Source organism: Egretta garzetta, unplaced genomic scaffold, assembly GCF_000687185.1.
Source record: "Egretta garzetta isolate BGI_Z169 unplaced genomic scaffold, ASM68718v1 scaffold321, whole genome shotgun sequence".
NCBI classification, from domain to species: domain Eukaryota; kingdom Metazoa; phylum Chordata; class Aves; order Pelecaniformes; family Ardeidae; genus Egretta; species Egretta garzetta.
Window position 1 is genome coordinate 2,317,587 of NW_009258756.1, and position 15,296 is coordinate 2,332,882.

At 35.7% G+C, this 15,296-nt stretch overlaps 1 protein-coding gene across 1 annotated transcript in view; it reads right to left on the reverse strand.

Moving 5' to 3' along the window:
• IGF1 (insulin like growth factor 1) overlaps window positions 1–12,631 on the reverse strand; it is a 48,501-nt gene extending 35,870 nt beyond the window's left edge. Inside the window, exons 1-2 of the mRNA XM_009649249.2 lie at window positions 12,569–12,631; window positions 8,067–8,223 (exon numbers count right to left, since the gene is read on the reverse strand). Of these exons, the coding sequence (XP_009647544.1) occupies window positions 8,067–8,223; window positions 12,569–12,631 (220 nt within the window). The remainder of the gene's footprint in view (window positions 1–8,066; window positions 8,224–12,568) is intronic.
• Window positions 12,632–15,296: the final 2,665 nt, after the last annotated feature.

Sequence of the window (15,296 nt, forward strand, 5' to 3'; positions counted from 1 at the left end):
GTATAGTTAATGCAAGTCTGAAAAAAATCCCTCTGTTGTAAACTGGATTTATTATACATAGTACCACATCACCATCAAAGCTAGTTAGGAACGTACTCATCTTTTCGCATCCACAACCATAACGACATCTTCTCTCCCATTTTTCCCACAACACTTATACTTTTCCTGTCTTTGCATAGCCCATACATTTAAAAATATTCTTTGGAATACAGACTTGTTGTGAAATACAGAGTTTATATGCGTATTTTAAGCTTTTATCCATTGCCTTAGTAGGATATGGCTGTTAATTAACATTCTTTTGAAGTTAAAACAATTTTCAGTAGTATTTACTTTCCTTAGAAGTTGCTCTTTATAGGAGCTGGGTGTGTTTCTTCAGTGCTTACTTGTTTGGAGATAGAAATAGCTAATAAGTATTGCTAGAATATTTATTTTCAGAAAGAAAACAGTTTTGTTCACTGAGCTGGATTGAGTCAGAATGGTCTGAGCCAACCCCTTCTTTTTTCTGCATACTCAGCCTTGTGTATATTTCTGCCTAACACACAAAGACACAAGCACCATAAACAGATAGTTCTGTATCAAAAAAATTCATATAATTTCAGGTTTGGGCATTAGCCATAATTTCCTAATGGAAGTGCTTTAACAGGACACTCGTTCCCTACTTCCATACTTTTACAGGCACATAAGCAAGCAGAAGGGTCTGCTGTCTGGAGGCATTTTCCTACTCTAGAACCATTCTATTGCATAAATAGGAAAACTGGGATCACAGTTGAATTTAAAAAGTAACATGGGAAATATATAAATATGCTGTAGACTCAGGGAAAAAAAAAAAAAGAGATGAGCTCTAAATTATTTCTTTGATGAAAGGAAGCTATTCCAGTTTTCAGTAGCAAAGTATTTAACACAAGGTAAGCAAGCAGCTTCCACTCTCTCTTGTAAGAGCAAGAATATTGAAAACACATTAAATTTGACTGTACGTGGTATTCAATTAGAAAATATAGCAAGTATCTCAGACTTGTGTTTGATTTTGTAGGAATTTAAGTTTATTAAAGAATTCAAGGGCATTTTCTAAGGAATTCCAAACCAATTTACCAGGAATTGGCATTGGAGAGGCAATCAGAAATTTAACTAAAAGTTGATCAGCTAAAATTAACAAGGTAAGCTCACCTATGTAACTTATCTGATACTTAGGAAAGTCTGAAAAGAAAATAGCATTTGACTTTTCTTGCTTTGATACAGTAAGAAAAGCTATTTATCCTATTATTCTGAAAGTTATGTGTTAACCAGTGCATACAGTACAGCCTTTCAGTTGAAGTAGGCATTTAGAATTTAAGTGGATTCATTTTTCAAACTTTTACAGTGACAATGCAAAATTTTCTGTAAGTTGGAGTGACCCACTGGTCACTATATGGTATGCCCCTCCAAAGTCTATGGATGTCTTAAAATTCTTATTCTCAGAATCTCATTCATGAATGCAAACACAAAATATGCCAGTCATTACTTAATAATTAGACCCAGTACTTGGGCTATATCTTGCATATTGATTTTGCATTACATGCACCACAAAAAAGTATGAATTAATGGCTTTTTCTTCTTTTTGACATGGAAGTTCCTGTGGTTATTACCAGAGATAAATATAGCATAAATTCTTCAATAAGTATACATTTGTGCTATTTCTTTTTTCTTGATTTCTAGACTGAGAAATCACTCAACTGTTGGTAACCCCTTTCATTTGTTGTCATATTTTTGACCAAATAAGCTTGTATCATAGGGAAATATTGACATTTGGCCATGGTTTAATAAACAAGTTTGGATCCATCCTTTTTTAACAAAGCTCTGAAATGGAAAGAGCTTTAAGTCTCTGTTTGATTTTCAGTGATGTGAGAGAGTTTGAAACATGCATAAGAGCTAGAGTGCTGAATAAGCTCTAGAGAAATAGCTGTATGAACTTCCTTCTTTGACTGAGCACTCTGTATAGATTGCCCTAGATGCTCAAGTAGTTAATGCAAAAGGTTTTAAGAGATTGTGTGGTTCTGCTAAACTAAATAATGCGCTTTGCGACTCTTGCTGCTGTTGATCAAATATTGCAAATGCATTATTAATACCAGAACAAATGAAGAGGTCCATATGCAAAGGTTTTGGCCAATTGCCTAAAGCATATGCCAGAATTGAAGTTAGTGAAGGGTTTTTCTTGGTATTTAAGATTCAGTGGAAAAGTAAGAGGGGCAGCTATGCCAAGAATTAATGTTGATCTTGCCAAGTGCTTCTTTGAGTGACTTTATCCAACATGAGACTAAACAATGTATTAAATACACATATAGCAGTTAGGGAATCAAATGTCAAATAACAGCTTTCTGCTATTTGAGACCAAATTTGAAACTTGGCCTAGTGCATAGATAAAGATAAACATCATCAAAAGCATTAGCATCTCTAACATCTAACAGCTAATAAGGACACATATAAATTGAACTTCTGGATCAACTGTACTTATTTGGTTTTGGTAGTAGACACTTTTTGCAGAGATGCTTCTTGCTGACATTTTGATCAATGGTTTGTTTCTACTCACCTCATTAAAATTATCCTTACTACTACAGTCACTCTTAATGAAAAGGTTGAAAAAGTATGAAATCCTTGGTGACCTGAGAACTAGTTGTAGAGGAGACCTGTTTGCAGAGTCTAGAGGCAAATCCTCCTCACTCACTGTGTGATCCATGGAGAAAGAAGGTGGTACCTCTCTCTCTGTTATTAAGAGGTAACTTAAGACGATTAACCCCACTAAACTAAGGTTAGCCTTATGAGCATTCCCTAGCCTTTCTTAATGTGGTAAAGAAGGACAAAATTCTTTCAGAGGCCTTCTTTAATGATTACTACCAGGAGCAACAGCGCACACTCCAAACTTATGTATCAGTTATTTGACAATTGACTATTATTTGACTATTGACTATATACCATTCCAGAAGCCAGACCTGTCTTTTTTCTTACAGAGATATATCAACAAATGTATCAGGTCCTCATTCCCTGAGCACTGACCCTGCAGACGTGGTTAAAGCACATCTTAGCTCCTTTCCAGGCTAGCGTTCCTGTACAAAGTAAGGAACCTGTGGGAAAAGATTGAGGAATACACTCCAATCTTCCATGGATACAGGATTTGGACACAAGTGGAGCATGTAGCCAGACCAGGGAAGCTAAAAAACGCTCTTAGATCTTGCTGTGTGAGCATAGTCAAGATGACCAACATTTCTTTGCAAAGATTGTAAGACTGTCACTGACACCACAGGCTGTGTGTGTCCACCGCAGCTTTTCAGCATGCCTCTCTTGGGCTTGTAACATTAACATTCCTTTCAATCAGGGACACAGAGAGGAGCTAATGACTCATAGCTCCTACAGGTATGGAGTACTTAAAGAACTGAGTGCCATGCCATCTCTTGTAATTATGTTGATAGGTTTGACAGGCCTAGAAACTTTAATAGCATCTTAAAAGCAGGCATCCTGAAGTAAACAAGAGGCTGTTAACTAAAGGGAAATGGAAGAAGTGAAATGTAATTGCCTATTGCTATACCCCTTATTTCCTCCTTTTGTAAAGCAGCAATTCCTCCGTTTATACCTTAGTTCTACGAAGCAATGAGATCTGATGACAGCTTTGGTGATCCAAAATTATGTTCACTGTCTTATCCTGATTTTCTGTTGATTATAAACCAATAGTCTTATGTTGCGCACAGCTTGGGATATTTGCAAGGACAACACACAATTCTGATTGTCTTAGTGGAAAAAAAAAAAGTATTAAAAATCTGTAATGATTCTCCACAGGGAACATTAGGCTGAATACCAGAAAAGCCCGTCTTTTATGGGATTCACTCTTTTACATATGGAAACATGTACTAGATCATTCTTCATTGTCTGAAGAATATCAGAGGAACTTCACTGTGTCAAGTATCTAAATTCAGCTCCCTCTTTTCTATGCAAGTGATGCTTCAGAAGATTCACCATAAGCCCAAAGCACCTTTTTAATAGAAAAAAAAGTGGGAGTTTAATTAATGAAATTGATTGCCACGGTTTTCAAATAAGTATTGCCATCTAACTTGGGCTTTAGAAATTGGAATGACCTAAAGTGTCTAAGGAAATAAGAAAGTTATTTCTTTATTGGCACTTGTGTATTATTAGCCAAACTGCTATCCATTTATTGGAAAAGGAAAAGGTATATTTTCAAAGGACAAAAAAACTAGATAAAAAAGAATATGGCATTTGCTCCTTAAAGCAAATTACATTTGCTTTCTTTTCTCATGATAGTAATAGTCCTCAGGAAATAACATGAGCAAGAATTAATGATAGTCCATCAAATTCAACTTGTTTGAATAAAAAAAGTATCTGTTATTTTGATTATTCTACAAAGTAAATTCGTGTGATAAGGCTAGACTATTTCAAGCAAATTTCCCCCTCCTGGGCTATCACTTCTGTAAGTTTTCTGTAATTTGTCTTTTCAGTTTTTCCAACATTCTCTGCCCTGAGCATTGTTTTGTAATAGTGGTGGCATTGTAGACTCTTCTAGGCATTAAAATTCAATTAAAAATAGCAGCCATCCCATTTCGCTTCATGACTGTTGAATCTAGAATTATTGAGACTAGAAAAACACTAACTGAGAAGAGTTGTGTCTAAGTGTAGCCACTCGTGTAGCTGTGGCCAGGCCCTCTGTTGGCTTCTCCTAACATAAGCTAGTACACAGGAACTTGAGTGGCAGTAGTTCTGCTAGAGAGGTGCTGCTAGATAAAAGGTGGCAACAAACTGCTTTTCACTGGTGAATCATGGGAGAGAAAAAGCTGTCCAAGAAGTAGCCAGTGCTGGATGCGGTTAAATGTGACCAAGGGAAAAAGCGGATGCTCTGAGGATTTGTGCAGTGTTCTCCCCTAAAAAAACCTCTAAGAAATGCTCTTTGCCAGCCTACCTCATGAAGAAAGGGGACAGTAGAAACCACATTTGACTTAATTTTGAAGTCAGTTCTTTCCTTTGTGTGTGGTGAGCAGCTGGGGCATCTCTTCAGAAGCTGTAAAGAATTTCCTTTTATAGTTAGGAAGTTGGGCAGAGTAGACTATATGAAGGAAATTTTTGTCTTCCAGTCCTAGCCGTAGATATAGGCTTGTGGTTGTGGAGTACAGTTTCAACAGAAAGTAACTCAATTATGTCTATCTTCGTTTCCACCCACAACTCCCAAGGAATAGTCAGAAGCTTTGACCTTGAATCTGAACCAGGAGTTCCACCTCAGCCAAAAGGTATTCTTTATATTTGGATTCTCTAGTGAAATACAGAATGATGGAAGAAAAACCTTCCCTCACAGCTATTTCCTGTGCAAGTTAAAGGCAAACATTACCGTTGATTATACTTTATATAAAGGAACCAGAGTATGAGAATAGAAGGCTTAAAATACAATTTAAATTGACATCCTCTTCATAGTAAAAGAAAAAACTTCATTGGATTTTTATTTCTGCAAATGATGTAGTATTCTTGAAAAGACCCAAGAAATGGAGCAGCATTTTTAACCTCCAACGATATGCTGCATTCTGTAGTACATTTGATATGAGGGTCTCAAGTTGGTTTACCACTGTTACTGGACTTACTTTTCTATAGTTCTATATTTTAGATTAAACGCTAACAAATAAAAGGGACAAGGCTAAACCAGATTAAACTGCTGCCTCATGAATCAGAAGTAGTCAGGTAGAGGACACGCATTAATTAACATCCAAGGACCATGTATCAACTTAATAAAATTCCTGTTGAATGTTGCAATTGCAGGCTGTTGGTTACAACAGTGCAAGACTTTCCTAAAACAGGGTGGTCATTCATTAGTAAAACGTTCCGCAGTCTTCCATACAAAACAAGGTAGACCTTTATGGTGTCAACAGTTACATTATGCAAGTGAAAACTAGAATGTAAGAAAACAACAAAAAAATAGGAAGTCTTTACTGCCAGCAGATAAAACTCAAGATTGCAAGGGTAAAGATCTCCTTTAAAACTTCAGAAACCCATCCTGGTATTTTAAAGTAAGGATGATCTAGCTTTGAAACAGGTTGTGCAACCTTAGAATAACTGAGATTGAAAAAAAAAGAGAGTTATTGCTGATGATTAGCATTTCACATGTCCTCTTACCTTGAGGAACACAAAGAGCACACATAACAGTAAGTCTGATTGCTGGGCACTAACAGCGACTCTTGTGTGTGATAATTCTCTGAACTAGCAGCAAATATTTTACTGGGAGAGGAATGACTGGGAAAATGCCTAAGATACACGCACAGTAAAAAAAAAAAATTGCTATGCTGTTTTAAGGATGCTGTATCCTGTCTCATTGTTTTCTGGTGCAGAAACAGGAGCAGGGAGATGAAAATCTTCCTTTGCATTCCTTCCATCCATGAAGAGGAAGTATTTGTAGGATGCTCAAATAGTCCCTTAAGTGTAACTCAGCTGCTGATAAATGTAACAGATTTTGGTGTTCAAATAAACACATAAAGGCTTGGTAGAAAAATGTAAATTCCTTTATGAGAGATTCCAGGATTTTTAATATTGGGTTTAGCACCAGAATACTAAGGTAAACAACACTCTAGTGTAGATGCTCCTTAATGATAGCTAAAGTGATAAATACATAAAAGAAGGGTTCTTTAGTGAATTAAGGCTCCCAGTTTCAAAGGTAAACTTTAACAGAAAGTGGAAAGAAGATCATGAAAATGTCTGCAGCTTGTATGTTGAGAAAATCAGGTTTATACATAAATTAAAAGTACAAGAATCTGGATTTCCCTGATTCTATTTTTATTGCAAGCAAGGAGAATAATATTGAAAGCGATAACTCCATGAATAGAAATGAATAGGAATGGGGTGGTAAGATCAGAAAAGCAAAAATGATAGCTTAGAAGGTAAGAATTATTAGGATAAAATGAGGATTATAAAAGTAAAAAAAAAAAAACTAGACCTCACAAAGAATAAATAAATAAATAAATAAACCCCTTTCATTAATTTCTTCTCTTTATAACCTAACCACCTCGTATTTCCTTTTCTTAGTTACATTCTTGTTTGGAAAGGCAGCTGGGGCCCTGAAGGAGAGGTAACTTCAGACAAGAAATTCAGACAAGCACACACTATTATTATTAAAAGTAAACACTAGCTTCTAAAAGCACAAATTCTTGCATGTTTTGAATGAATGTATTAATGAATGAATTCAGAATTAATATATTCCTAGCTAAAAGTTTCATTAACTTTATGTTATTTGAGTAGCAAATAGCTGAAAATTAGAAATAGTTTTCTATTATTTACAAGTTGTGTATTTCTTGAAAGAAGGTACTAAGATAAAAGAGTTACCTATCTAACTACTCAAGATTTGCATAATCTAAAACACAGCAAAGGAAAAATATTGTGATGTTCAGTTCCAAAGTGTAGGTTTTTCTCCAAAAAGTTATTTGAGTACTAATACATCCACACTATTGCAGACCTAATTTCATCTGTTTTCTATACTGGTGTTAATCTATATTATCTCACCATGCATGAATTTTTCTTTTTTTCCTTCACCTGTATTTAACTGACAAAGCATGTGGATGCTTGGATGTGGTAACTTTCTGCTTGCTGCCTTCCAGATTTTCTCTTTTTTCAAACCAGATGTTGAAGCTTAGTGTGTTTTTAAGATGATACAACACGTACTTAAACTGTTTATGAGTAGTCTGTCATAAGAGGTACAGGCAGATCTGCCTCATGAATATCTTGGGTCTAGTATGTGCTTTCATTCTTTTAATTTCGGTGGCAGGTCAGCAGAAAGCAGTAATATAGCAGGTGGAATAGCAACAGCTGGAAAGTAGTTTAAAACATATCTGAAAAGGAAAATTTGTCAGAAAGTCAGAGAGGCTGAACACAGACACAGCTTTACTCTTTACTGAAACTTTATGGTCACCAAAGACTTGGGCATCTCCAAGATAGAGGATAGTAGTCATACTTGGCAGCCTGGTTTGATCATTTCTAAGCTCACTTAGAGCAGTTGCATACTCCAATGGGTTACATGGAAAAGTTTAGCAGTTGAATGAAAGAAAGGGTTGACTTACTGAAGTAAAAGCCTCTGTCTCCACACACGAACTGAAGAGCATCAACCAGCTCAGCACCACAGAGTGTTTCTGGGCCAGCAGCAGCAGAACTGGTTAAGGTAAGCAAACACAGGCCAAGGTAGAAGAAATGAATGTAGGACACAGTGTGCATCTTCACCTGCCAAGGAAGCAAAAGCAGCGTAAGAATTTCCCAGCAGAGTCTTAAGAAAATGAATCCGGCACCTTTGTGAGTTGAGAATGCATAGGTACTGTAATTTGTCAGACAATAAACACAGTATCAGGAAATGCCTCCCCATAATTTTGCAACTGTCTGCATATTTTAGTGCATGTATTTTGTAAACTGGTGAATTCCTCTGGTGAATATTCTTGGTTCACATTCACACATAGTTAGAGAATCTTTTAGTAACTATGATTTATGGTTGCTCCTGCAAAATAGGATATGGCAGAGTACAATGGATGGGCGAAGGGAAGCCCAGAATAATAAGAGTCAGGAAGACTAGACAGCCTTGAATTGTTTTGTCTGAGACCAGGTAGACTAAGAGGGAATATGACAGTTGCCTGCCAATGTACTGTGGGAGATGGACGTGGCATATGACAGAGAAGAGCTATTTAAACTAAAGAACAGCATGGGCACGAGGATAAATGGCTGTAAACTGGACGGAAGGAAATCTGGCCCAGTAGGAGAAGGGTTCATAATTAGTACTCCATGGTTCTCCAGCCACCTTAAAAAGGGAGATACCAGGACAAAACAAAAGAAGTTACAAGTAGAGCTTGCCAAAGTTACAGAAGAGTTGATGAGGGACCTTCCATAGTAGGGGACCACATTCAATGACTTTTACAGTCCTCTGTACTAGTAAGTTAACATTTGGAAGCATTCAAGAAATTAAGAAGAGAACTACTGGGAATGTTAAGGATTTGTATTTTTACTTGATGGAAGCAGCTATACTTTCACTGACCTCCATTATATCCTCTTAGTCACGTTTGGCTGTGAGGTATATACAAAGGTGATAATTCTTTTCTCATTTACGTTTAGTTACAAACTGTCTTTTTCCTGGACTTATGGATGAAGAAAGGCCAATCCTCAATGGGTGTAAATATGCATTTTTCCATTTATCCACTTCCTTTTGTATCATTTTATATCAACCAAAGATCTTACCCAACATGTCAAAGAAGGTAGCATTTTTTTTCCTGAATACTAGGAAAAGTGTATTTAGTAGAAGGACAGTGAAGAATGTGCTTAATGCATATTCTGAACTGATTTAGATCACTTGCCAAAAATGCTAGTTTCAAAAGATGTAAATCTGCATTTCGTTTCATTCTCTCTCAAGGTTAACATTAATATTGCAGTCAGGTAAGAAGTTACAAATCTTTCTTGCACATGCAGTTAACCTTGGCTTAAAACTGCTTTGTTTTAGCAGACTAGCACAAAGTAATTGGAGTAAAATGATTAATCTTCCCTAAAGTTCCTTTCAGGGTTTCAGGGACCATTTAATCTTATTTTTTCACTGAACTTTTGAAAAACTGATGAAATTATCTATTGTCTGCTCATATGGGATCAGATCCAGTGGGGTATTGAGCCTTCTCTAGTCAATAATTTTTAAGAATTCTTATTTTCTTGGCAAGGGATCTTAGAATCTTGTTGGATGAGTCCTCTATTTCAGCTTAAGTCAAAGCTGAATAAGAGACAAATCTATAAATAAGTCAGAATTCATCCCCCCTTTTTCCTGATATTTCCACTGTGAAAATAATGAACAAATCTAAATCCCATGATATATCATAAAAAGAAAGAATAATTATTTCCCCATTCATAAGAGTCTTTAGCCAACTTTGCCATGCAAAAACCAACGAGCTTTAATGTGTGGACATGACTTCAATGGCAGATGGAGGAAGGTCAGATTATAAATGAATGATGATAACACAAGGCATTACTTCCTGTAATGATTCCATATCGTAACATCAATTTCTTTTTTCCCTTGCCATATTTTTGAATTTCTAAAGTAAATGTGATGCACCTGCAGTTTAAGATGGTTCCCTGTTCTGAGGAAGTAAAGCAGAAAGCTGTTTAGCACACCGCCTCAGAAGGCTGAAAGACATTACAAATACAAGAACATTATGTATTTAACAATTTATTCTTGTATAACATTTGGGCCAGAAATAAACATAAATCTTAGACATTTAACAATTTTTTATTTTTCAAGACCTTTCAGCTGGGTTGCATTTTCAGATAAATATCAGCATTGAACTACAACAAAGCAGATTATCTACTGTTTTTCCTTTAGTGGAAGCCAAAAAGGCTGCACAGTATAAACCACAGAGGATTTCTAACTTTATCTCCAAATTTAAAAACAGTCAAGAACTTCCAAACAAGTCAAAACTTTGGGGAAAAGAAAACAGACTCACATGTTTCTAGGGCTCAATCAATTACTTGTTAAATTAAGTGCTGTTTCATCAAAACTAATTCCAACACATAGTTTAAAACTTTAACGTTACTTCATCATTTTAACTAAACATAACATTAGTTGATTCAATATGTTTGTGATAAAATCAAAGTTCCCATTATGTCTGAGGGCAATATTCTTAAGAAAATACAAAGTTGTAATCCAATATTGCTTCAGGTTCTTTACAAATAGGCAGGGTGCTTGCAATGTCCCCAATTTGACTAGAAAGTTGAGAGTTTAAAAGAAAATGCATTGGCATGTGGGTGGGGTTTATTGAAGCATCTAATTACATTTGGAAATTGAATACAGGTTCAGGATGAGCCTGGTTAAGCACTTCTTTTAGTTGCATAGAATGACTGACCATATTTTCACAGCTGGAATTTCCTCTTTTTTTAGTAGAATAACCAGCTTTTGTTGCATTCCTCTTTTAATAGTCCAGAAGAGTGGCACCACAAAGGAATGCCATATATGAACACTCTGCATCTCTTTTACTTCTTAATACTTCTATAGAAGTCATCTTCATCTAGCAAACTATCACTTGGCACAAGTCGTGTATAAGAATTCTTCACATGCTCAGTCTTTTTAATAACATATAATAACATCCACAATAATTATAAATATCTTGAAGGGGCCACCATTTTTATGGATAGTATATGCTATAGAAAAAAACATCAAGCATAATACTCCAAATTACATTTTGGTCCATAGAAGTTGGACCTGATTACCAAGCTATAGTAGAAGTATGTAGTTAGAATGTAATAACAGTATTCACTAGTAATTATTATATAAATAAAGCATATGTACTGTAGAGTGGATCAAGGTTTAAATACAACTAACTCTGATTAAAGAATCTGGGCTACATCCTAACCTAAATCAATATGTTCCATTGATTCCAAGGAAGCTTGGCAGGATGCACCAGCTGAGGAACTAGCACATTACTTTTATGTCTCTTAGTGCCTTGCTCAATACTTTAAAAAAAATCATCTTCATCTTTCAAGTATATTGGAAGGGATGCCCATGTATACATTAAGAGAATGGTTTCATCTGTTGCAATTACAGACCTGCTCCTTTGAATCACATTAAGAAATGAGATAAGTGTGCTTTAAGTGTAAGGCACTCTAAAAAAAAAATTAGGCCTTAAACAATTAAAACAGGAGAATTCTGTCAACTGCATAACTGTCCTTGCAAAATATTAAAGAAAAAAAGTTCTTGAAAGGTATAAATTCGCTGATAATGGAAAGTTGAACTAGGGCCAATTGACATAAACAGAGGTCAATGCACCTACTGAAGCCAAATTTACTTAAAGACAGCTTATATTAATGTGTAGAAATTACAGGGTCATAGCATGAAACTTCACATGCAAACTTTCCTGAAACAGCCCTCCCTACAAGGGAAAACTTGGAGAGGAACATGTAGGGGAATTTCCATTTTCTTTATGTACAATTGCTTAAGCTATACAAATATGCAAGGTCAGCAAGAGTTGCAGCTGGTTTCTAATGTAGAAAACAAACTGAACTTCACATTTACTTTTAATTTATGAAAGCAAAAAACAAGTAAATGCTACAATGCTGCCAGAAAATTGCTGCAGTGACAACAGCTCCTAAAAGTTTCCCTGTGAAAGCATGAACATTTTATCTATAATTGTGTACAATAAAACTGCAGAAACTTAACATGTGAATAATACCTCTTTTCCTATAAAACCCTGCACCTGCAGAAAACAGCTATAAGTTCTTGTTTTCAGAAGCATTAATTAACAATATAGACAATGATGTAATTGGACCCTTTAATAATGACATAACTGAAATATTGCAAAGTTCTCTGAATAGAAGTGAAATTTAAGACATGTATCTGCAATAGTTTACCCTTACAGTTATCTATGTAATTGCAACTATTACATACAGCCATTTTCCAGATCACATAAAATTGCATGTTCAGCAATTTATAAATCATTCTCAGTTCTAAAATAATGTTATTGAAAGTGCACAATACTCTTCAAACAAGAAGCAGACAAATACACAGTAAAATAAAACTAAAAAATTATTTGAAATAGTAATAAAGATTTACCTTCAAGAAATCACAAAAGCAGCACTTAACTAATTGTGTTGAAAGACTGTTGATTTTTTCCATTGCTTCTTAAAAGTGCAAAGTCTGGAAATGAATTTGTTAGCAGTAATGATGAGAAAAAAGAAATCCAGAGAGATGTGAGATGTTGAGAGCAATGTCACATTTCAATATTGAGGACTTTATTCCATTGCGCAGGCTCTATCTGCTCTGATTTTAGCAGTGACAGTGAGATTTAGCAAACAGAAGAGGGATTTAGAGAAAATCCTCACATTTATCTACATTACACAGACACTGTAGACAGGAAACAGCTGGGGGAGCATTTGCCTTCTCTCTCTCTCCCTCTTCTGGCAAAGTTACCGATTAAGGACTTTTTTGGGCATGGTGACAAATAACATCATACCTTTGCATTTTAAAACTAGAGCACAGAAGCATATTTTTTTCCCTTTAAAAGAATGTGAATTAGTGACTGAGGGGTTAGCAGACAAAAAAAGCTTGTGCTGCCATGAAAAATAAGGAAATGTATTCTGGTTAACTTTCAGATAGCTATGTGTGCATTTGTATTTATGTGTGTGCGCGTGTCTGCGTTTCAAATACATAAACACTTAAAAGGGCTTTGTTTGTATATATGCATACCTTTGTGTATACGTGCACATTTTATTTATGCATAGAGGCATGGGTATTTTATTTATATAGTATAGAAAGACAGGCAGTCGGTGATCTACTTCTTTCTTAATGCATCTTTACATTTTTAAACTTGGCATGCCTATATGCTGAGTAACAATTAAAACCTCCAACTCTCTGTGCTATTAACCCTAAAATAGCAGTTTGCAATTTGCTAAAAATAACAGAATTGTTGAGCACTACTTGTAAATAGGGCAAAATAGCTTTGGGATCTTTTAGCAACCACACAGAAGAAGTCGTATCATTTCCTAGAATTTACAGTGCTATCAACATAGTAACACAAGTAGCCCAGTTTGGGGGGCTCCCATGACATTTATCTTAAATGTGCTGTTGTAATCATAGGGTGATTTTCCCCCTTTTTAGTAGTAATCTTCATAATTACTCATGATAACAATTTAAGTGACACTGGGAAAGAGAGAATTCAACTTTGTTAGTTCTGCAATACCTAACTTTTGCCTTTTTATTTTTCCTCAATTATGAGTATATTATAAATAACACCAGCTGGCCAGCAACATGCTCTCACGGGTTATGATGTCATTCAAATCCCTCAACTGTGTTAGTGGCTTGCAATGTGCTCCAAGCCAGCTGTTTTTCTATTTATAATGTATGCTTGCATTTCAATACTTAGCTATTGAGAATAAAGTTGTGATGCTGTTTTATAGATACAATTTGTACTTGTTACCCTTTGGTTTTGGAAGATGGCATTTAAAAGTAGAGGATTAAACAAGACTGCAGCTCCAGAGACCAATTACATGTCACAGACTGTGCATGATTTCCATAAAAGCTGTTTCAGAACATTGTATTTTGTCCCTGTCCCCTTCCACTCAAGTGAGAGTTGCATGCTGAGGTGCTAGCTGTACTTTATTACTGAAAATAACAATTGAGATCATGTTGGCCCAGGTCCATTCTCAGTTTTCAGATCCACCTTGAACTATATGGTGCTTGCCAGGCAGAAAGGACACATTTAGTTATTTGTATCCTCTATGAATGGCTAATACAGTTCTCTGTGCAGTTTTAAATGGTGCATGGTTAGCTAAGCTGATTAATTTTTGGAAGAGATTTCTTCTAATGTAGCATAATGGCAGAATCACACGGGGTTTTGAGGTAAGTTTGTTTAGTTCAGGTAATACCAATATTTCAAGTCTACTAATACACATTTGTACTGCAGGTACTGTATTTTTATATTTTGATCTGGTTTATTCTTCCCCCTGAATTTCAGAGGTCATTGAACAGTGGCACCGTTTGACACATAGCTTGACGTAGCCTGCTGCAGCTCGTAGTGCATGTATCACTTATTTCACCAGCCTAATAGAAGAACGTGGGAAGACAAATTATCAAAGCTCTGACATTCTTTATTTTTTACTTTTACAGTACTACAGATGGGTGCTGCTTGCTTTCTCCTAGGTTGCATCAGGCCTGTCTTGGTCTTGAGAGCAGTATGCAGTAGGAGATACAACTTTTGGCTTTCAGGATAGCCAGAGAATCATGGTGTCTCTACACAACTGTTTCCTTCCATGGAGCCATTCTGAAGCCCTATTTTCATTCCACCCAACCAGCCTAAGCTTCTGATGCGCTTCACTTCTTTCTTTTAGTTCTTGTTTTAAAGTGGTATTGTGAAAAGGCAGGAAAACAGAATCGATTCAAGAGCGGGTTTGGGTAGCAAACTTAGTGCAGTGCTTTTCCTCACTAATAAGTAATTCCATTTTTTTTCTAGAAAATTAAACATTCCTCAGGACATATTAATCTGGGGATCACTACTTTCCTAAAATATGGCTTCTATTCTGGTGATAATACTCTAGTCAATATAGCAGTCTGTTAACCAATGGAAATTTGTTCATTTCTCCCTTGTTAAATATAATAGTTTTTACTTTATAAACCATTTAGAATAAAGTACTGTATGATTACGATTTTATGACTGAGTTCTTATACAGTTACATACATTTGGTCAAATAAAATGCACCTATAAACTACAGAATGTATGGGAGTCATCAAAATGTGTCCAGGTCAGAAAAAATTATGTAAGTAGAATGTGTATAGCTATTCTACA